Source organism: Hylobates moloch, unplaced genomic scaffold (assembly GCF_009828535.3).
Source record: "Hylobates moloch isolate HMO894 unplaced genomic scaffold, HMol_V3 SCAFFOLD_8, whole genome shotgun sequence".
NCBI classification, from domain to species: domain Eukaryota; kingdom Metazoa; phylum Chordata; class Mammalia; order Primates; family Hylobatidae; genus Hylobates; species Hylobates moloch.
The window spans coordinates 17,824,174-17,848,579 of record NW_026652283.1 but is presented as its reverse complement, the minus strand read 5'-3'; the positions used below and the strand labels follow the sequence as shown (position 1 = coordinate 17,848,579).

Genomic DNA, 24,406 nt, shown 5'->3' with positions numbered 1-24,406 from the left:
CAGATATTTATTCCCCATTCCCCCAAGGTCCTTCAACTACCTGAGCCATCCATTCTCTTAATCCCAGAACCTTGTCATACCCATAACCTGGCACATCTAAAATCATGACTTCAATGATCACACTGCAACACCAAACCTCCAACCCTGCAGCATACATGTTTAACTACTTCCCTGTGGGAGTCCTCTGGTCTTGGAAGAATCTCTATCCCAATCTATCAAATCACTTTTTGCTCTACTTCCCTCCTTCCCAGCCTGAAGTCTAACAGTTCAACATTTCAACAAATCTATCATACCCTAACTGTCCTGCTCATCTGTCTTTCACTGGATTAATCTAGAAAAACCCTTTGTGGCTTCAAGCTTTCATTTTCCTTGAGCTCCTACTGACCATGGGCCTCCCTCAAGATTCCATAAATACCCAACAAGTGTCTGCAATGCACCAGTGACATAGCATTTAAACACACTGTATTTAACAAACTGCTGACTTGTTTATTACAAAATATTTATTACAAATGTTCAATAGATATTTATTGAGCATTTCCTAAGAACAGAAAGGCACTATTCTTAACTGTGAGAATTTAGCAGGAAAAAGGGTCAGAGGAGGTCCCCACTCTTGTGAGGCTCATATCACAAGGCAGAAAAAAAAACACGTAAGTGAACAAGAATTTGAACCAGTGATAAGTGCCACAGGGAAAACAAAACAGGGTAACATGACAGCAAGTGCTTGGTCAGTGGGTTTTGGGTGTGGGCAGAACAGGGGAGGTCATCTACTTGAAAGACTTCTCAGAAGCACACTGAGACCTAAGATACCTTCCTCCAACCCCCAAAACAGAATCAGTCAGATCTATTTTGGACCTTAAACTGACACAGCCCCAGTGAAAGTACCAAACCAACTAAACAGGGCATCAAAAGAAAACAACGTAATAATGCTATTCTACAGGAGTTAAGAATTAACAGTTTTAATAAAGAGGGTCATCCCACACATGTCCACATAGATTTCTATATAATCTAAGGAGTACACATATGATCAGCAGTGTGTCCAGGATCAAGTGTAATCCCATATTTGAGACTGAAGAACCTAAACTTTAGCTGGGTTCAGTAATTTTTTCAGCATGTACTTTACATGGATTACAAAAATGCCTCCATCTTCCACCTCTCCTTGTATCTACAACCTTGTACAGTATTAGTCTGCAACTCCTCCTATCCAAAGATGGAGTCCATTTCTCCACTTTTTGAATCTGAACTGACCTTGTGACTGTCTTTGGCCAAGAGAAAGCAGTAAAAGTGACACTGTCCCAGTTCTGAATCTGGGCCTCAAGAGACCCTTAGGTGCTTCTGGTCACTTGGGTGGATGCCTGTCTTCATCAATCACAGCAAGCCTAAGCCTAGCAGATGAAGCTGGAACCTATTAGAGGAAGAGTCATTCCCATTATCCTGGATAGGGCCATGCTAGACCAGCCAAGATCAGCAAAGCCTCTTACCTGACTAGCTGATCTCAGATAAGAGCAGGCCCCACAGAAACTACAGAAAGAAACAAACTGGAGAAACTACCCAGCCAACCCATGAAAAGTATGCACAATAATATACAGTTATTGTTTTAAGCCACTGAGTTTTTGTTTTTTTTTTTTTGAGATGGAGTCTCACTCTGTCGCCCAGGCTGGAGTGCAGTGGCGCTCTCTCGGCTCACTGCAAGCTCCGCCTCCCGGGTTCACGCCATTCTCCTGCCTCAGCCTCCCGAGTAGCTGGGACCACAGGCACCCACCACCACACCCAGCTAATGTTTTTTGCATTTTTAGTAGAGATGGGGTTTCACCATGCTAGCCAGGATGGTCTCGATCTCCCGACCTCGTGATCCGCCCACCCCGGCCTCCCGAAGTGCTGGGATTACAGGCAAGCCACTGAGTTTTTGAATGGTTTGTTATAGAGCAATAACTGATACAGCAAGATTATAATGATTTACCTCTATTCAACTCTGATAATCTATTAATTGTCTCCATTAATGGTTTTGAGGAACTGAAACCAATAATTGTGAAATATTTCAATTTCAGGGTCATCTTCTGTAATGAGGCTTAAATAGCAGGCCAGAAAGGAACTGTTATATACAGTAAAGACTCACAACCCCATCAAAGGACTTTACTTCTACTACCAATAATAATGTTTGTTTCCTTTCTAGAGCTTCTTTTAGAGAACCTACTGAGAAAGGAATAGCAGCCAGACTTTCATAAGAATAATGGAGGGGAGGGGCTGACTTGATATTGTAAAAATCCAGATGACTAGGTGTGAAAGAGCCTGAGATTCTTCTGTTAACAACAACAAAATAACTAGTTGATTTCCTTTTATTTTCATCCTTCTTTTCTGATACACAATTTTTTCAGTGAACTATTTCTGAGAAATGCATCTACTTTTCCAAATTCTCAAAAGAATTTCATTTCTTTTTTGAAGTCTTCCACCTTCTTCAAGAGTTTAAGTAATTAAGTTTTTGAAAGTAGATATCATGCATGTTACCTCCTCTTCTCATTCATCTGGGTAAACATAAAAAGTTTACTGACTTGAATCGAACCAGGCCGGTCCTATTTCCTACTCTGTGGGGTTGTCCTGAGAATCAACTGAGAAGAGAGGGTTCAGAAGGAATGTGACCCGCTAGGCCCATTGCCCACACGTAGTCCCAGCCTACTGAAGCTACTATTGGTCAGGGGCTCTGCCAGTGTCAGCCAGCAGTACGTGCCTGACCATGCATAATCTCCAGCACCTTTGCACAGCCTGAATATTAATACATTTAAAATAACTTCACAGACATGGTGGCTTACATCTGTAATCCCAGCACTTTGGGAGGCCAAGACGGGTGGATCACTTGAGGTCAGGAATTCGAGACCAGCCTGGCCAACACAGTGAAACCCTTTCTCTACTAAAAATACAAAAATTAGACAGGCGTGGTGGTAGGCGCCTGAAATCCCAGCTACTCAGGAGGCCGAGGCAGGAGAATTGCTTGAACCTGGGAGGCGGAGGGTGCAGTGAGCTGAGATCGCACCACTGCACTCCAGCCTGGGCAACAGAACGAAACTCCGTCTCAAAAAATAAATAAATAAATAAAATAAAATACTTCAAAAGCTGGGTGCAGCTGCTCATGCCTATAATCTCAACACTTTGGGAGGCCAAGGCAAGAGAATGGCTTGGGCCCAGGAGTTCAAGATCAACCTGGGCAACATAGTGAGACCCCATCTCTAAAAAAAAAAAAAAAAAAAACAAATTAGCTAGGCATGGTGGCACATGCCTTGGTCCCAGCTACTCAGGAGGCTGAGGCAGAAGGATCACTTGAAGCCAGGAATTCAAAGCTGAGGTGAGCTCTGATCATGCCACTACATTCCAGCCTTGGGCAACAGAGTGAGATCCTGTCTCTAAAAATAAAATACAATATTTCAAACCTGTTTAATTATACAGTTGCAATCCCAATTTGAGGCATTCGTTTCTTTTACTTCTCTCTCCACCATCCCCCTTTACTGATAATAATTCATTCTGCAGTTAAATTCATTCATTTGCAAAAAAAAAGAAACTACAAAATATCTTTTTCAAACGGCAGCAACACCTTCATTCAAAGTTGTCTTTTCATAGTCACTCCTGGGTATACTATACCACATACTGCCTTAGTATTGACTCCTCACACTTCAGTTCCTCTCACCTATGTAAGTGTCCCTAACGTTACAACACCTTGAATTCTTCATTCCTGTAGAATATATTCAACCTAAGTCCTGCCTTTTATCTGCAGCCCTCAACTTTCTCTTTAAGGAAAGCTCTCCTTAGTACCACTGTCTAGGCATCTCACAAAGAAACTGATTTCTAATTCCTAAGTCACAAGGCTTTCTTAAATAGAAAAAAGAAATAGGTATATTATTAAGTGAACACTACACTATCAACAAATACTCATTGACTTATGCGCAACAATTCCTACTTTCAGGAGGTGTAAAATCTATATTAAGAGGAAGACTAAATGATCACATTTCTAAATCACTCTGAGCAGGCCATGCATTTTGTTTTTCAGCATAAATGATATTGAGGCATATTCTCTTAGAACTCCAATGGCATAAACTTGGAAAACATATACCCACGTATTTTATCTCTTTATGTAATGTTTCACAGTTTTTCAAAGTTTGTTCATATAAATTAACTCCCAACATCATAAGCCTGATAAAATGGGCAAGACAAGAATTATCCTCTCCATTTTATATGAGAGAAAACTGGTATATAACAGTATCGATTTTATCAAAGTAATATAGCTAACTAAGGTAAGAGAGTCAAGGTCTAACCCATTGCTACTTTCCACTTCACCACAATTCTTAGTGCCCACAGGCTTATGAAGATGTACACTGTGGTCACAAAACAGAGAGCATATTCCTGTTGGCAACTCTAACTGGTCTAAGGTATATTGTGTTCTGAACTCCTAACTGCCTAAGTGGGTGCACACTGGGCTTTCCATCGGGTTGCAGGAGAAAATATTTAGAGCCTCTATTTACACTTAAAGTAACAATAAGAAAAAACAGCTTTACTAATATGTAAGACACAGATTGACAGCAATACATGTATGTAATTTTTAAATAAATACATGTATAATGTTCATACTTGAGGGTGTATACTCAAAAACTTTTTATTTGTAGGGGTGCACAACCAAAATATTTTCGAGATGTCTACTAAGCTAACTGGCCTAAGACATCAAAAATACAAATAAATACCTAACATAAATCACTAAGAAAAATAACTCAATAGAAAAACACAGAAAATATATGAAACAGGAAGTTTACAGAGGAGATTCAAATGGTCAATAAATATTGAAAAAGATGCCATGCATGGCTGAAATCAGGACCATGTAAATTCAAACAAGAAGATACCATTTTTGTCCACTGGACTAGCCAAAACTTAAGTACAGTAACACCAAGTGCTGGCAAGGATACAAGTAAGGATAAATAATTAAGACTTTTTGGAAGAAAGTTGTCTAACAGTAAACCAAATAGGAAAACCAGAAATTAATCTGAATGTGATTGGCAAATGTCTCCAATGACTTGGCCAACCCTAATTCTCAAAGGAGGTTAAGAAGTGAATGTATTGTTATCATTTGGGGCTTTCTGAATCATTGTGCAGTCAGTTTTGTACAATGTGTCATATTATTACTTTTGTAGGTTTTTTGTAGCTCCACAGACTTATTAAAAAGTATTATTTTTCAATCTTATAATTACACATTTAAGCATTCCCAATTTTTTGAACTCTACTTATGGGGTTTAGCAGGATCTTACTACAACTTACCAAAGCTCAACTATGAATACAGCCTATTTCAGCAATTCCACATCTAAATAGTTGTTTTATAAAACAACTATTTTATAAAAATATTTGCATGTGACCACAAAGATTATGTTTAAATGTATTCACTATCACACTTCTAGCAATTGGGCAGGGGGTGGGGGAAACAGGAAAAAACCTTAATGTCCAACAACAGGAGTATAATAAAACCATTAAGGCATGTTTTACAGTTATTGAAAGAACGATGTTGACCTTTAACCAGTACTATGAAAAGACCTAAGATATTTATTAAATAAAAAGTTAAAAAATGGTACATATAGGACAATCCCATTTTTGTTAAAATATTTATGTATATATAAGTATATACATGCAAAGAAAGAAGAGTAGAAAAATGGACCCTAAACTACTGATACTTATAATTTCTTGGGGAACAGAGTATGGGGTAGAAGGGAAAAGTCATAAAAGAGGACTTCACTGCATCAGGAGGAGTAGGAACATCTTCCTACAAGTCCTCTTGGAAGGCAGAGGGCTATAGTGCTACTCTTATTCAAATACTGCCACAGATAATAACTACTAACGATCACAGAGTTAGTCCAAAGGTCAAATCGACAGTTCAGTCAAGCACATAAAATCTCTGTCTCTCTCTCTCTCTCTCACACACACACACACCCCCCTCACACAAATACATACATATGTGAGGTATCTGTCTACACACTCATATAACCCAAGGCACTACTATCTTGATTACTAGCATAGGTACTTTGATCCTCATGTTTGAACTCTGCTACAGCTGTGTCATTCATCAGTGGGAAACAGCAGCCCTGGTGTAAAATAAGTGTATTGTGCAAAGTAATCTAGCCTTAAGATACCAATTATTTATATCTTTTACTACCAAGTGTATTAACTGTCAATGTGAAACCGGAATAAACTAAAGTTTAAGACTAAATTTACTCAGGTATTCAAATGTTTTTAAAATATTTGGGCTTGCATTCAAGTTCATGACTTACTTTGATTTTCTAAGTTTGTGACTTTATGATAAAAATTAACAGATATTGAATTAGTACTGGTAAACACACCAGTATATGCACTTCCTCACCTAAATCCTTGCATACATCACTAGCTTATCACAATATGCTTTCCCACTGATCCAGAAGTTGGTCTCCAAATTCTTTTGAATACAGTGCTTCAAACAGTTATCGCTAAACAGAGTTGCAATGCTGGCTGAAGCTTATTTATCATCTCTGGTTGTCCATTACATTATGTCCCACACTTCTTGTATTTGCACTCCTATGTAGCTCTCCTCCCACTTCTGACTTTGACTTACATCAACCAGGACCACATGGGCAAGCATGATATAGGCAGAAGTTTTATAAGTGTCTGAAAACTGTGGTCTGTTCTCCTAGGATAATTCCTCTTAGAAGCCAACTGCCACACTACAGAGAAAACTTGAGACAGACTAACTGATGAGGGGCCGCAAGGAGAGACGCTGGTGTTTGTTCCAGATCCATGACCTCAGTTATACTGCATGGAACTGAAGACCAGCACAGCTGAGCCTAGTCAACTTAAAGAAAACTGAGAAATTAGAAATCATCATTGTTTTAAGCCACTGAGTTCTGGGGTAGTTGTTTCTGTAGACCTGCATCACTGAAGGACTAATCTGTGTTTCAAACCATCTGAATCTCTAGTAATAATCCACACAGACTCTCCATCAGTTACCTTTTAAATTTTATCTATTCAATCAGCAGCACTTATTGCAGCTATGGAGAAATGAAGGCACTTTCATACATTCTTATATGTTCTCAAGTGAGAACATAAATCTGCACAAATTTTCTAAAGGGCAATTTGGCAAATGTTAAGTAATGAACCATCTAAAAAGCTCATGTATTTTCTCAATTCCAATTCTACAAAAAACAGACATGCATACAAGAGTATTCATAAAAAAATTTTTCTCACAGTAAAAACTCACAAACAACAAAGCCACCTGGAAGTAGAGGAATAAATACCATATATTCCTAAGACAGAACATCATAGTTATTAAAAATCTTCTACTGAATAAATATATAACAATATAAGGATACTAATACAGCTAATGAAAATAGGATTTGACACAGTATTATCAATAGCAGTAAGACTCAAATCTTTAAAAATATATATACATATTAACTGTCAATGTGAAACATTATATATGCATAATATATGCATATGCGCCACATACATAATTGTGCATAATTGCACATATAATTATATATAATACATGCATCTATGTTGCATATATAATTATGTACTATATATGCATAATATATATGCATATAATTGTACACAATAATTATATTAGTAGAAATTCTCTCTGCATAACAGGACTGTGAATGATTTTTATTTTCTCCATCTTCATACTCCTTAGTATTTTCCAAATGTTCTATAATAAAAATGAATTGCTTCTATAAGAAAAAAACACTTAACATTATAAAACAGGTTAAAAAGAAGCATATACACTAAATGTACACTTTTATTATTTGATTTGGAATCATTCTGTGGTCTTTCTTTACTAACTTTAAAAAAAATGCCATCAAGCAAGTGCCTGCAAGGTGCAGAAAAAAGGAAATCCTTGTACATTGTTGGTAGGAAAACAAATTAGTGCAGCCATTATGGAAAACAGTATGGAGGTTCCTCAAGAAATTAAAAATAGAACTACCATATATGATCTACAATCCCACTTCTGGGTGTATACCCAAAAGAAATGAATTGCCACCTCATAGGAACATCTGTGCTCCCATGTTCACTGCAGCATTACTGACAATAGCCAAAATAAGGAAATAACCTACATGTCCATCAAGAGATGAATGGATAAAGAAAATATGATGGAATACTATTCATCATATTCTTATAAAAAATGAGACCTTGCCTTTTGTGACAACATAGATAGAACTGGAGGACATTATGCTAAGTGAAATAAACCAGACAAAAAGAAAATACTGCATGATCTTACATGGGGAAGCTAAAAAAAGTTTTTAAAGTAAAATATATAAAAACAGAATAGAAATGAGGGGGGATGGGAATATGCAGATCAAAGTGAGTGCAGAGTTACAGTTACAGAAGATGAATAAATTTAGAGACTACAGTAGAGGACTGAGATAATGTATTGTATACTGGAAATTTGCTGATCAAGTAGACTACAGGTGGATATGTTAATTTGCTTGACTACTGTAACGATTTCATTACGTACATCCAACATGTACACCTTACATTTATACACTAAAAAGCTATTGTTATCAGACTACATCTATATTGTGATAGAACAGAACCGCTTTTTCAAAATAAATACAGATGAATTTTCCACAGAGAAAAAATTCACACTAATTTTAACGTGTTATATAATTTCTTTGTATTGTGAAAATTGGGCAAGGAGTTATTTCTTTTCAAAATTTTGTCATAATGTCCTATTTTACTGAGTTTTATATTTTAGGTTGAATAGCTTTTAAAAAAATTTTTTTAGAGATGGGGTCTCGCTTAGTTGCCCAGGCTGAAGTAGAGTGGCATGATCATAGCTCACCTCAGCTTTGAGTTCCTGGGCTCAAGAAATCCTTCTGCCTCAGCCTCCTGGGTAACCAGGACTACAGGGGTACACCGCCATGACCAGCTAATTAAAAAAACAATTTTTTTTTGTAGAGATTGGGGGTCACACTATGTTGTGCAGGCTGGTCTTGAACTCCTGGCTTCGAAGAAGTGTTGGGATTACAGGCGTGAGCCACAGCACCTGGCCTTAATATTTAATAATATGCAACTTCAATCACTTTAGCAAAAGTTGTAATTTTCACCTTAGAGGCAAACTTTTTTAGAGCATGTCTATCCAAAGAAACAATATATGTAAATAATCCAAGTTATTTGGAAGGGATAGGGAACAAAAACCACTCCCCATGTAGACAGCATCATAGCAAGCAAGCATTGGCAACATTGCCCAAGCACTGACACTGTTTAGGAATTACTCTTCAAGTGGCCAGTAATTTCAGAAGCACCAAAGAGAATCCCTGGCCTCACCTAGCAGGGTGAGGTTTCCACCACAGTGAAGTTCTACTGCCACTTGTGCTAAATTAGTTTCTTCGAACTCACTTGCTCAGGACAGACAATCTAGGATTGGCTTCTACTTATTCTTCCTCAAAATTCAGCACTTTCTCTTCATCCTCCCTGGTCCTGGCCTGAACCATCCCAAATAACTTCAACCATTCCTTCTGCAACACAAGGCAAAAAGCTTCCTTGGATATCACTGGTACCATTACATCTTGTCTCAGAAGTTTACAGATGCTCAGGTTCATTGTCTCCCTGGCCTTTAGACATTTTGCACTATATTATAAGAAGACCTCTGATCTCTAGTCTTTCACATCTTGACTTCCAATGATGAACTGGGCCTTCCTCTCTAACTGTGTGTTTCTGGATGGCTTGCCAATATTAGTGCCTTGGCTCTAGCTAAGGACAGACAATGACTGAAGACTAGCAGGCCACTGTCTGTTCTAGGAACAGGCACGTGATCCAAGGCAGTCAAAAGTCCTTGTTGGAGATTTTTTTTATTTGCAACTAGAGAAGAAAACTTACATTTTAGGTAAAAAAGCTAAACGGGTGTAATTTGGGGCTGCATGTAACCATTTTTTCTAGTTAAAGAGAAGCTTTCTGTGGGGGGGAGGGAGGGGAAGCAGGTGAGGAAGATCCTTGAAGAATTTACTTGCATCACTCTTGAAATCAGTGTGAAAACAGTTTCCTGGCTGGGCACAGTGGCTCATGCCTATAATCTCAGCAGTTTGGAAGGCTGAGACAGGTGGATCACCTGAGGTCAGGAGTTGGAAACCAGCCTGGCCAAACATGGTGAAACTCCCATCTCTAATAAAAATACAAAAAAATTAGCCGGACATAGTGGCGGGCCACCTGTAATCCCAGCTACTAAGGAGGCTGAAGCAGGAGACTCACTTGAACTCAGGAGGCAGAGGTTGCAGTGAACCGAGACTGAGTCACTACTCCAGCCTGGGCAACAGAGCGAGACTCTGTCTCCAAAAAAAAAGAAAAGAAAAGAAAATAGTTTCCTTTTTGCTTATACTAGTTGGCTTTGGGTCAGTGACTTTTACAACAACAAGGGTTGTGACTAGATGACAAATGAGAAGAAAAAAATGCCCTGGGATGTTCAGATTTAGGTAAAGAGGCTTGCTTTTCTTATAATTTGTTTTAGGGCTTCATTTCAAACACCTAATTGTCTATTACATGCCAGGCACTGGAAGCATAAAGATGGCTACAGTATAAGACTATCTCTGCCTTCAGAGAACTAATAGTCCAAAAGAGTCTCTTGGTGTGGGTGGCTTACTGGCCACTTCAGAGAATAATTCCTAAGTAGTTCAGAGGACACTCCTTAGTGGCCAAGATGTTCTCCCAGTGGCTCTAAAATGGCTATCATCTGTACCTCTTGAGGACCACTTTATTTCTTTTAGGTTTCTACTGGACCCACTGATTTCAGTATTTTAAAATTTAGTCTACATTGACTTCTTCCATACTAATCACGATAGTACAGACTTCAGTAATATAATATTTCCTTGTTTTCTTGAAACCAAAATAGACTTAAAAAGTAGACTTTTTGCTTAGAGGATTTATGTGTAGTCTAACATACTATAAAATGTACTTATTTATTGTTTACTTTGACATTCTCTCCCCCATCATCCCACTCCCCAGACGGGCAGAATTTTTTGGTTTATTTCATTTACTGATGTATACTAATCACTAAGGCACACAACTATGAGTTCAAAATGTATTCCAGAGAATTGAAAGAACACATTAGTGAGTGACTAATTGGAAGATCTTGCCGCTGGGACTGAAATAATCATTAAAATCAGTTGGCTAAACACTGTTATCTATTGGATGATAAAGAGCAGCTTCTGCAGCAGCTTTCTCCTTTTCATAAACTGCCATACCCTACCAACCCCATCCCCTAGGTCTTTCTTTAGATATGGCAAAGCTTTCACTCAGGTTGTGGTCCAATCTCAAGACCAGGAGGCTATTTATTCTTCATCTTTCCAGTGACTTTACACTGCTATATTGTGATCCACTCTGCAGGGGTTCGCAGCTTAACTGTGAGAAATACCTCTCCCAGCAACCCCCACAATGGGCTAAGGCCTTTCAATATATGTAGTCAAAACATTATTCTTCATAGCATTTATCACAGTCTAACTTACATATTTGTATGATTATTTTATTACTGGTTCCCCCACTAATTCAACTATAAAGTTCTTAAGAGTAGTGTCCATGTCTGTTTCATTCATAAAGCTTGAAGCACTTGGCACACAGTAAATAATTCAATAAGCATTTGTTGAATGAATAATTAGATGGATGAATATGAAATTCCCAGCCTGAATCTATAAATAGGTAGATAGTCATTTAGGTAGCTGAGATAGGATAGGGGAGTGGGTTGTGTTTGCTTTTTATGAGGGGAGTAAGAAGATAATGTCAGCAGTCCTTTGTGAAAGTTGGATTTTAGCCACCTAAAATGCTATGTCCTCTCAGGCAGCTCAAAAACCAAACCACCATTAACATGTCCACCTGGGGCTCCCCCTCCCACACCTACTCCTTTATTCTGGTCAAGAGTCTCATCATCATTCTTGTAGCCACTCAGACACAAAGGCTTTGAGGAGCTTTTGACCTCTTTTTTTCTGTCAACCTCCTTGCTCAGCAAGACTCCTAAGGCCTGTCAGCTCCTCTTTAACATCTTTGATCAATGGCCTCTTTCCTTTCCATTCCCGCTGCCACAAACTTAGTTCAAGTAACTACCCAATTATGGCAACAGACTCAGAAATGATCTCCTTGATTCCCAGTTTGCTCCTGTCCAATCCATGCTGCCTATATTAAAATCTCCCTAAAAACCTTCATGTTGCATAATTAACGCTATACTAAAAAACATCTGCAAAGGCTTGCCCAGAAAATAAAAACCTCAGCCTGACATTCAAAGACCAGACACAGTATGCTTCCAAACAGCATTCCTAGACTCATCTCCCATCATCCTAGCATTTTCTACAGAACCATCACTAACAAGCATAGTTAGCATTACTCATTACACATATTCACATATTATACATGTTCCCAGCCCCATGAATGTATCCTCCCAGTCTTATCAACCCATCTGAAAGTGAATCCCATCTATACCCTCAGGCCTAGCTCAACTCCCACCTCTTCAAGTCGTTCCAGGACAGCCCAGCCTAGGCTGCCTCTTCCTCCTCTGAATTCTCATGACTCAAACTAGTATCTTTTTTTTTTTTTTTTTGAGACAGAGTCTTACTCTGTCACCTAGGCTGGAGTGCAGTGGTGTGATCTCGGCTCACTGCAACCTCTGCCTCCTGGGTTCAAGCGATTCTCCTGCCTCAGCCTCCTGAGTAGCTGGGACTACAGGAGCCTGCCACCACACCTGGCTAATTTTTGTATTTTTAGTAGAGACAGGGTTTTACCATGTTGGCCAGGTTGGTCTCAAACTCCTGACTTCAAATGATCCGCCTGCCTCAGCCTCCCAAGGTGCTGGGATTACAGGCATGAGCCACTGCGCCTGGCCTAATACATTTTTTTACACCATTAACTCTAACTTACACATATACACATGACTTTTCACCCGTAACTTCATCTTATATTTATTTGTTATTTAAAAAAATGAAATGGTCACAAGAAAAGAGCATCTGCTAACAAATTCAAAGAAATTCCATCTTGCATAGGACAGACAGGTCCTATGTAAGGCCGTCTCCAGGTCATCGACTCTTCAACTCTCCCAATACTTTTTGTGTTTTTTGTATTGATCACTTCCACCCCCTTCCTAAATATAGGCCAGCTTTGAGAATAAGAAGAAACGAAGGGGTCTATCCAGATTAGGGAAGAAAAAATCCCTTGACAAATCCAGAAAGTGTTCTTAAAATGCAACCACTTGAGTTGTGGGGACTATTCTTTCCCCATCTTGATTAACTCCTTAAATAACTAGGAGCCAGCATCATCATCATCACAGATACCACTTCTTTAGAGGCTGACTAGATGCTGGGCATTAGACTGTATCACAGGAAATACAAGGAGGATATTGAGCAAACCTGGCCCTGAGCAGTGGTCCTGGGGCTAAAAATAAAAGAATTCCACAACAAAGTCTACTGAGGCTGGAAGTCCTGGCACCCCAACTTGAAAATGAAAGAGACAACAACAAAAAGGCTATTGTGAGGATTACAGGAGTTTAATGCTATGCTGAAGCACCTAGCACTAAATAAGTCTATGTTCCCCAAACCGTCTCCCTGTTTTAATATACTGCATATTTATCTCTACACTACAAACTCCTTGAAAGCTGAGATCATAGTTCCTAGTTGTTTTGTATCTAATGAATTTGCATAAAGTGCTTTATCAATGTAAGGAATCACATATTAACAGTCCAAAACTCTTTTGTTATAAATATGGAAAAGAAATATAATGCCCACAAAGTGTTCTAAAGCATTATATAGCTCTAGTAATCAAAATTTGGTTATATTATTATAGACAGTATAAAACAGTTTTTGGCCAGGCGTGGTGGTAATCCCAGCACTTTGGGAGGCTGAGATGACTGTATCACTTGAGGTCAGGAGTTCGAGACCAGTCTGGCCAATGTGGCGAAACCCCTTCTCTACTAAAAATACAAAAAATTAGCCGGGCGTGGTAGTGGTGGGCACCTGTAATCTCAGCTACTTGGGAGACTGAGGCAGGAGAACTGCTTGAACCTGGGAGGTAGACGTTGCAGTGAGCTGAGATGATGCCAGCCCGGGCAACAAGAGTGAAACTCTGTCTCAAAAAAAAAAAAAAAAGTAAAGTATAAAACAACTTTAAATATCAAATATATAGTTAATATATTCTAATATTTTTATGGCACTTGTTAGATTTCCCATCTTCATTCATATTTTGAATTGTGAAAATCTGAAGAAACAGATTTTTCTCCTTACTTGCAACGCTAGTTTTGGTAAGTTTGGAATTAGCATACATTAGATCCAGCTATTGCAGATATTGAAACAAAACCTTATGCTCTATTTGCATATCTAAGAAAAAGTTCAATTTTCAGAACTTAGAATTTTAAGTTAAAAAAAGCAGTATGAAAACATAACCTTACAAAATTCGCATACTATTTTACCCCCGCAAATATTGTTTTGATCCCCAGTCCTGCAATGACCTTTAAATAATCAGAATAAAGTTTCTCACTATTCAGAGAGCCTTAAGATCTACTTGGCACTCTAGGTTAACCATCTTAAAGCTTTGAAGCACAAAGGAATAGTAAATGACACATCCATTTTAAGTTACCATGGCCTGTCATTACAGAATCGTTAAGCAATATTTTCAAGGTGTAAGCAGAAAGTTTTATAACTCAAATGTATAAGATTTTCTTCTGTGCTTTATGGGCTAAGTTATTTGCTTTCTCATAAGAATACGGAATATTTAAAGCCACACTTTATAAGTTATAAAATTCACTTATTTTCAGCATTCTTCATAAAGGTAACAGCATAAATTGTTACAAAAACAATATGAAAATTCAATAATCAAACTCAAACTCTGTGTAGTGTATTTACACACACAAACACACAGTAACATAATTAAGAGGCTGGCTAGCTTAGGGTACACAGAAAAATTATTCAGAAAAAAAGTATTAAATATCTTTAAAGATAAAGATTGGCCAGGCACCATGGCTCATGCCTGTAATCCCAACATTTGGGGGGCAGGAGGATTGCGTGAGCCTAGGAGTTCAAGATCAGGCTGGGCAACATAGGAAGACCCTGTCTCTCTCTCAATCAATCAATCAAATTAGCCAGGCACGGTGGTACACACTTGTGGTCCCTCAGCCGTAAGGCTGAGGTGGGAGGATCGCTTAAGCCAGAAGGTCGAGGCTGCAGTGTGTTGTGATGGAGCCACTGCACTCCAGCCTGGGCGACACAGTGAAACCCCTCTCAAAAACAAACAAACAAACAAAAGTAAGATTTTTCATATTTTACTGTTTTTTGGCCAAATGGATGTAAAGGAAAATACATTCTCTATATTACATATTTTTTTTATCTAGCTGCAAACTTGTATTAAAGAACCAATTTCTTTTTTTTTTTGAGACGGAGTCTCGCTCTGTCCCCCAGGCTGGAGTGCAGTGGCGCGATCTCGGCTCACTGCAAGCTCTGCCTCCCGGGTTCACGCCATTCTCCTGCCTCAGCCTCCCGAGTAGCTGGGACTACAGGCGCCCGCCAACACGCCCGGCTAATTTTTTGTATTTTTAGTAGAGACGGGGTTTCACCGTGTTAGCCAGGATGGTCTCAATCTCCTGACCTCGTGATCCTGCCTCGGCCTCCCAAAGTGCTGGGATTACAGGCTTGAGCCACCGCGCCCGGACAAGAACCAATTTCAAAGTGTATAAAATAAACTGATTAACTCAAACCTATACAACTCTTACGCTGATCAGGTCCTTTGTTGACATTAGCAGTACTATCTGTTTACATGAAGATATGTATACAAACATTTTACAAGGAAACGTAAGCACAAAAAGCAGCAAAAAGAAGTACACATAACCCTGGCACTACATACGTCATACTTATCTGTGATTGTCTATCCAAAGCTTAAAGAGGGAGGATAAAATAGTTAAGAAGGATAGAAAAGCTAGCTTTCCGTATTTCCCGCATCATCTCTGCTTGGCATTGTGAGTTCCTTGTTTTCCAGAATATTATAAATCCCAGAACAGTATAAAATTCAAAGAAATTTAGAAATGGAATTTAGAGGTTGCCTTTTCCAGGTAGCCTAATTTAAAGATGTGAAGACTGAGCTCCAAAGTCATTAGGGTCAAGACCACAGTTCAGTTCCTATGACTTCCCTACTACAATCCTCTCCTCTTACCACCTACAGAGATGAAAATGTCAATACCAAAATATAATCAAGAGATAAATTCTTTCTGGTAACCTGCCATTTTTAACACCAACCACCATTTGTCCAGGAGAGGAATAATTTAAGAGTTATATGTATTTCACTTCAGAATGGAAGTAGCAACAACTCAAATTCTTTAGGTCTCCCTTCTTGCAGTGAGAACTTTCCAGAACACAGGATTAAGAATAGTCAAAGGGCTGACATGTCTTTTATTGGCATTCCTAGTTTTCTACTTCCCATGTGAACAAAATCCACCCCGATAACCCTGTAACCTCCTTTACATACAATTTGATCAATAACCACCTTTCTTCATCTGAGAAAGAAACGACAATGATAAACTATAGCCACCAACACTAATCACTTTCCTACTTCAGATTCCTATCTTTTCCTCCACTCTGAATATTCTAAATATAGTTTATGTTCCTGGGGTTTCTCATCCTGCTGTCTTTGCAAACCGTAAGTTTCAAAGGCGTGTTTCTGCTGTTTTATTATGTGTGTGACAATGGGAGTAGTAATTCTGACTACTTCATGAATGAATAATGTATGTGAAGGTACTCCAAATTGTAAAGTTTAAGATAAAAGTAGTACCCCTATTCTATTAGAATGATAAATAACAATACAAACAGGTAAAAAGTTTCTAGGAAATTACAGTATACATTAGGGATTTAACTAACCTTAAAAGAAATTAGTCTTCTGACATAACCCAGAAGATAAAGCAGTAGCACCTAACATTCAGTACATCATATATTTATCAATGGTTAGTTTTTTTTAAAGTTCAATGAGTGATATGCAAGACTATGCCCAATTTTAGGAGAAACTACTTCCATAATATTATAAGTTATTTATTGCTACTTTTGGACACAATTACTGGCTATGAATACCAAAATGATTAAAACCTACAAGTTTAAAAACGTCTTTAAAGTAAAAGTATTATAGCTTTCTTAATATTGTCTTAATTTTCCAGAGAAACCTACTTAGGCATTAGACATGGCACTGAAATAAAATTCTAATTTGTTTAAGTAAACATAAAAGAAAATCTAATCAAAATGGCTCATAAAACAAAAGAAACTCACTCAATGTCTTCCTAACAGCTTAGTTCTAAATTAAAACATACATACTCAGCCCACACAGAATAAGATTTTGTACTATCAAATAAACATTCATCCAAGAATGCATGCAAAGAAATTAAAATGTTATTGAAAATTGAAATGTTACCTCTGTTTTTATAAGATGAGGTAGGCTTAATGTACAGTAGTCAAAATTACATTGAATAAATGACCTGAAATGAAAAAACTGTTTTTCTTCACGTATACCATACTACTAGCTTGACAAAAAAAGAAGTATCCCTTTTCATGGCAATATCAACTCCCTTTAATTTAGGATGCAAATAACCAACAGAAAAATATTTGATGACTGCATTTCACTCAAGTATTTTTTTAGGCCATCTAATAATGTATAGTATAATCTCCAAAGAAAAGATTTCACTCAAAAATATTCACAGAAGGACTATACCATGAAACTATTCCATTCCTGTATCTTCTGCTTTCTCTATTTCTACATCCAAAACAAGCATTCCTAATACTTATAAAAAGCCCTTGACGTTTTATATAAGTATCTTTCTAAAAGATTAAAGAACCATACAGGTAATTATGATTTACTGGAAGTATAACATGATCTTAAAAATGTCATAGTAAAAATAACTTTCTAGGCTCAATGAAATAAAGGTAACTTTAGCTAGGTATCTGTTATTGTTAATAAACTACTGAAGTCTTAACCAAGTTTGGCATTTCAGCATTCTCTTTCATGTCTCAGTTTATTAAAATTAAAAAACAAATAAGGTTAAATAATAAAAACAAGCTCTTAGGTAAATAGTTTCTAATATAAAAATAAAAAGACAAAACCACCTATATTTTTCCTTGGGGGATTAAAATTTTTCCTACATGATGTTGACCTCCAGCTTTGTATTTGTCTCCAAGTAGTACTGTTATTAAGTTTGAACAAAAATTAGTTTAATATTCTAAAGAATTGGTTTTAAGATTGGGACTGACTGGTCATCTTTTCTCTCAAGCTCTACTGAAAGCCTTTTTTAAACAAACATCAATAAAACATCCTGACTTAGACATATTTAAATAAACTGAGGCAAAAATACAAACAATGCTCCAATATATGCTCATGAAATATTCAGTAATTATTTCTATTTTTACTCCCTGACCGTCATTGTTTATCAAATTGTGCCTAGCTTTACATCACTTTTGCTACCTATAAACAGCCCTGGTCAAAATATGTATGAACAAGGTTCACTTAAAAAAAAAAAAAAAAAAAAGATGTTCACGTAACTCAAAGATTTTTTTGTTATCTCTTAGCACAGACAATCAAAGATCACAACTTTAAGTACCACATAGCTAATGACCAAAGACTATAATCCTCTATTACCCAGGAATATACACAGAAGCACCGCCCCCTCCCGCCCAAAAAAAGGTAATTGTGGTCATATTCTGATGAAGCTGGACGATTCCAGAAGAAAAAAACGAAAAAGATACAAAATTATTTTCAAAAGTGGCCATAAATGATCTAATTTCCAAATCAATGAATCGATGAATATTCCAGGCAAATAACATTAGAAAACTAAGAATGCCATTTTCTTCTCTCAAAATTCTAACACTATACAAAATAAAGAATACAGTCACCATTATATGATAAACTTTAGAAAATCATGATCAAGACTGGACATACAACTATTCAGCTGAGGAGTAATCACAGCATTCTAATCACGAAGGAAAAAACGAAAGTCAAAAAACTCACTTTATATAGTATCTTGCACCTTCAAAAGTATATGCTTCTTCCCAGCCAGTAGGCAAATCTAAAACAATACATATATTACAATTAGTATTACTTCAATGATAGCAAAATAAGTCTCAATCCATTTTAATTATTCATTTTCATTTATTAGCTGTTTTAATTAAGTAGATTACTAACAAAAAAAGTGTTGAGCTGGCAATACAATAGATATCATTTTTTGAAAAACAGCAATTCAAATTTAAAGCCACCAGAAAAGTATCCATAATATTAGATTATCTGACCTGAGTACACACTGTAATATATTAGGGTGCAGAGGAACTATGTTCTGGCACCCAAGAAAGCAAAGGAAAGCCTTCTAATCCCAGGTGAAACACTCATGAATGACTAGCAAAAAAAAAAAAAAAATACTGTGTATAACAGGCAACGCCTGCCTCTTCTTGGGTATACTGTGTCTATTTAAGACCACATTTTTCAGCTACACAAATGAATCCATCTAGGAAGTGTCACTGAAGAGAAGGAGGAACTTCCTAACTACTTAATTAATGGAAAAGAAATGGCACCGAATACTTCCGTGTGTGTTTCTAAAAATTTGACTAAGAGACGTGAAGTTTCAAGCAGCAAAGTTGGGGATGATTCAGGTGAACAATGGTATCATTAAGTGCTACATATTACTTATTAATGACAAGTTGCTTGGATTTCATCAAAATACCTCTTGGAAGTAAAAACAACCGATGTGTGTACAAAACCAGAGTCCAAGCAAAGTAAAACCAAACCAGAAAAAAAAAAAGTGAAATCACATAAGAGAATAAAATTTTTCTGTGGCGTGAATGTTATCAAATCTGTGGGGGTAACTAGGACACATATTTATATCACACATAATTCCATAGGATAATTAGTCTAAATAATTTAAACGCCATATCGTCTTTTATGAAATAAATCTGTCGTTATCCATAAAAGCAAAGAGGCCATCAAAGTTGGAATGTGCGTGTAAAACACCAGAAAGGTATATTGAAGCAAAAGCCTGCACTGGGGAATCGAGAAACATGATGGTGTATTAGTCAGAAATGCCTTAAAAATGTAACCTCATCATGCTTGCTACACCAGCCTTTCCTTTCTTCCTCCACCTTTTTGCAAATGTGGAGACATTAGTCACTTCAGTGAACTCCAGCATTTCACAGAGAGGCAGGTTTGTTCAATATCCTGGCAACTTTAACAGATTCACGGAATGTCAGAGTCGGAGAGAACGTACCCCAGAGGCCAGCTCTGAGGACTGCTGAAACTGGCCTCGCCTTCGACCCAAACTGCTCTCAAGCCTTTCCAATCACCAGGACTAGAAGCAGGCCAGTAAGGGAACACATGTTACATTTCAAAGACAAACAAGTCACGAATGTAAACAAAGAATGATAAAAGAAACCCAGACCAGCACAGAAACTACGAGGAGCCTTTTCCAGCTCCACTCACACTTAGCATTCAAACAAGCTCCCAAAACCACCCGAGAGAGCCGCTTCCCCACGGACCCCCTCCAAACAGGGCCCGGGTGCCCACATACGGGACACCCCCTCGCACGCCCACCGCCTCCTGGCAGTCTGTGCAACCTCCGTGCGGCTGGCGGGGACTTTAGATCCGGATCGCCAGCAACTGAGGCTGCGAACGCCTCCTCCGGCTCCGGCTGCTCCTCCCGTGGCAGGAGGGAACGCGCCAAGCGTTTCCCGAGCCGTTCCCTGTCACAGAGAGGATCGCAGCACCCCCGAACTCTCCTCCTCCTCCTCCTCCTTCATCAGCCACCTACCCACAAGTCCCACCTAGGAGGAGGAAGCTGCACGGCAGGAGGCAGCGCTCCCGGGAGGAGGGGGAGGATGTGGTTACGTTATCCCGGCGGGCGAGCAGGGTCCGGGGCTGCAAGGAGGGGAGTGGGTAAGGACTGCCTAAAGATTGCTGGGGGGCAAGACGGCAGCTGGGGGTCACCGGGGAGTGAGTAGCGGCCGCGGAGGAAAAACTCAGGACTCCAGGCTTCAGGGAGGGGAGCGTCGCCACTCTAGGGTCGCGAGGGTCGTCTAGGCTGGAATGGGGGGAAGAAGGCGCAGGAAGAGGGCGCCGCCTCCAAGTGCTGATGAAAGGCTGAGGAGAAAGAGGCGCCCCGAGACTGGAGAGAACTCCCGGCGGCGGAGTCCCCGTGGCCCCTCTACCTGCGGCCGCTCCCGCCCGGCCTCCGCCCCGCCTCGCCGCCTCCCGGGGCCCGCGGCGCGGGGCAGGTTGCTGGGAGCCGGGCGGCCCGGGCTTTGCCGCCTCCTCCAGGCGGAGCCCAACTCCGCTCGGCCCCGGCGTTACCTGTGCTCTGCCGCCGGTGTCCAGTGACCACGGCCTCGCCGGTGACGGGGTGCAGCCAGGTGGTGCTCTTGGCCTCCTCGCTGCAGGGGTGAGAGAAGGGGCAGACACGGAGCGTGAGAGGGGACGCGGGGGCGAGCCGAGGGGCTGCAGGGGCACAGACCCGGGCTCTCCCCCGTCTCGTCAGCCGCCCGCCTCCTGCCCTCCCGCCCCCGCGTGCCCCCATGCCGTCCCCGGCTCTTTACTTGATGAAGAAGACTCGGCCGCCCCTGGTGATCCCGTAAGTCCAGGACCGGGGCAGGGAGATCCACTCCAGGTTCAGATCCGCCGCCATGTCTGATCCCCAGCCGCCGCCGCCGCCTTCTCCTGCTGCCGCCGCGGCTGCCGAGGGAGGAGGGAAGGAGCGAGCGAAGGGAGCGCGGAGCGAGCGCGGCCGGAGCGCGCCTCCCCGGGCCGGCGCGCCCCCGCGCGCGCCCTACCCCCTCGGGCGGTGCCCGCCCCGCCGCCCCGGCAGGGTCCGGCCCCAGTCGCCGCCCCTCCGCATCCCGGCGGCCGCCGGCCGGCCGCTCAGCCGCGCGCTCGGGGGATGGGCAAGCGGCGCCGCGCCCCAGACCCCTCCCTCGGGCCCCTGCGGCGCTCCCGCCCCCTCCGCCGCGCGAAGGTTCCAGGATCGAGTGAAAAAAAAAAAAAAAACAAAAACGCGTCCTGCCCCCAGGGCTTTGCCCGAAGGCTTCCCATCCCAGGGCGCGATCAAAGGGAGCCTAATAATGCCCAAGCCCCTGATTTCTATCTTTCAAACAACAAAAACACAGCGTCTGAGCTTTGTTTTATAAGAGCTGTTGGAGAGCCAACAGATTTTTCCAATATATTTATCGTTTTAAAATGGAAAGCTGTTTTTATTAAAGCACACGAAAGGCCTTTCCTGTTTGTTTGTTGTGTGCCAGTTATCAAAGGTTGGACGTGATACGTGGCCCTATGAAATATGAGTGGATTTAGACTTGACAAAACAAGTTTTTTCTCTTCCTAGGCCCCTTAAGTCATATCTTATAAAATAAAAACTCGTCTTTTTCTGATACTTGTTTTTAAAGATTCACTTAATATCAGTGTAGATTTTTGCTTGCCCCTGTCTCCAATAGATTACAATAATAGCTTATTTTATGAAGTCCTTGTGACGGTGTACATTTTTAAATCTTCACAACTATATATATATGTGTGTGTATATCTATCTATCTATCTATATATAGATAGATATATATACACACACAAACAATCTATAAAAAATCCCCATTTTACAGATAGGAAAAATGAAGTTTAAAAACGCAGTAGTTTGCCCAGTCATAGTAATAACTGCCAAAGCCTGGATTCAAACTGGCTGTAGGATTTCAAAAGTATATTTGTATAACCTCCTTGCTGTACAAGCCCACTTTGTTTTACTGCGATTCACTTTATTGCTGTTTGCAGACATTTCATGTCTTACAAATTGAAGGTTTGTGGCAACTCTGCATTAAGCAAGTCCTAGCACTGTTTTTCAACAGCATTTGCTCACTACATGTCTCTGTGGCACATTTTGGTAATTCTTGCAATCTTTCAAACTTTTTCATTATTGTACCTGTTATAGTGATCTGTAATCAGTGATCTTTGATGTTACTGTTGAAATTGTTTTGAGGGCACCATGAACTGAGCCCATGTAAGACAGGGACTTAATAAATGTGTGGGTTCTGACTGCTCCACCAACCAGCTGTTCCTCTGTCTCTCTGCTTCATCTTGGGCCTCCATATTCCCTGAAATGAAACACTAATAATTGCCTAATAATAATGGCCTAATATTGAAATTAGGCCAACCAGTAACCCTACAATGCCCTCTAAGTGACCAAGTGAAGGGAAGAGTTGCATGTCCCTTACTTTAAATCAAAAGCTAGAAAGGATTAAGCTTAGATGTATCAACAGCCAAGAGAGGCCAAAAGCTCGGCCTTGTGTCAAATAATTAGACAAGTTGGGAAAGCAAAGGAAATGTTCTTGAAGGAAATTGAAAATGCTACTCTAGTGAAAACATGAATTATAAGAAAACAAAACAGCCTCATTGCAGATAAGGAGAAAATTTTAGTGGTCTGGGGAGAAGACCAACCCAGCTACAATATTCCCCTTAGCCAAAGCCTAATCCAGAGCAAGGCTCTAACTCTCTTCAATCTTATGAGGGTTGAGAGAGCTGAGGAAGCTCCAGAAGAAAAGGTTGAAGCTAGCAGGGATTTAAGGAAAGACACCATCTCCATAGTGCAAGCTGAAGCAGCAAATGATGATGTAGAATCTGCAGCAAGTTATCCAGAAAATCTAGTCAAGATCATTGAAGGTGGCTACACTAAACATATTTTCAATGTAGACAAAATAGCCTATTATTGGAAGAAGATGCCATTTAGGACTTTCATTGCTAGAGAGGAAAAGTCAATGCCTGGCTTCAAAGCTTCAAGGGGCAGGCTGACTCTTTTGTTAGGAGATAATGCAGCTGGTGACTTTAGGTTGAAGCCAATTCTCATCAAGCATTCCAAAAATTCTAAGGCCCTTAAAAATTATGCTAAATATACTCTTCCTGTGCTCTATAAATGGAACAACAAAGCCTAGATGATAGCACATCTGTCATGGCTTACTGAACATTTTAAGTCTGCTGTTGAGACCTACTGCTCAGAAAAAAAAGAAAAGAAAAGAAAAAGTGATTCCTTTCAAAATATTTCTGTTCATTGATAGTGTACCTGCTTACCCAAGAGTTCTCCTGGAGACATGCAAAGAGATTCGTGTTGTTTTCATGCTGTCTAACCCAACATGCATTCCACAGTTCATGGATCAAGGAGTCATTGTGACTTTCAAGTCTTATTATGTAGAAAGTACATTTCATAAGGCCATAGCTGCCATAGATAGTGGGTCCTTGGATGGATCTGGAAAAAGTAAATTGAAAAAATTCATAATTCTAGATGCCATCAAGGACATTTGTGACTTAAGGAAGGAAGCCAAAAGATCAACATTATCAGGAGTTTGGAAGAAGTTTATTCCAACCCTCATGGATGAGTTTGAGGGGTTCAAGACTTCAGTGGAGGCAGTAACTA

General features: G+C 39.8%; 1 protein-coding gene across 35 annotated transcripts in view; it reads right to left on the bottom strand.

Annotated features, from left to right (window-relative positions):
• PLEKHA5 (pleckstrin homology domain containing A5) overlaps positions 1-21,795 on the bottom strand; it is a 247,936-nt gene extending 226,141 nt beyond the window's left edge. For all 35 annotated transcript variants that reach the window (XR_004249157.2, XR_009214697.1, XR_009214698.1 and 32 more), the window contains exons 1-3: positions 21,558-21,795; positions 21,316-21,395; positions 18,991-19,048 (exon numbers count right to left, since the gene is read on the bottom strand). Coding sequence is in view for 32 of the 35 variants with exons in the window: in XM_032159750.2 (XP_032015641.1) it covers positions 18,991-19,048; positions 21,316-21,395; positions 21,558-21,646 (227 nt within the window). In the remaining 3 variants the exon portion in view is untranslated. The remainder of the gene's footprint in view (positions 1-18,990; positions 19,049-21,315; positions 21,396-21,557) is intronic.
• Between the last annotated feature and the right edge of the window lie 2,611 nt (positions 21,796-24,406).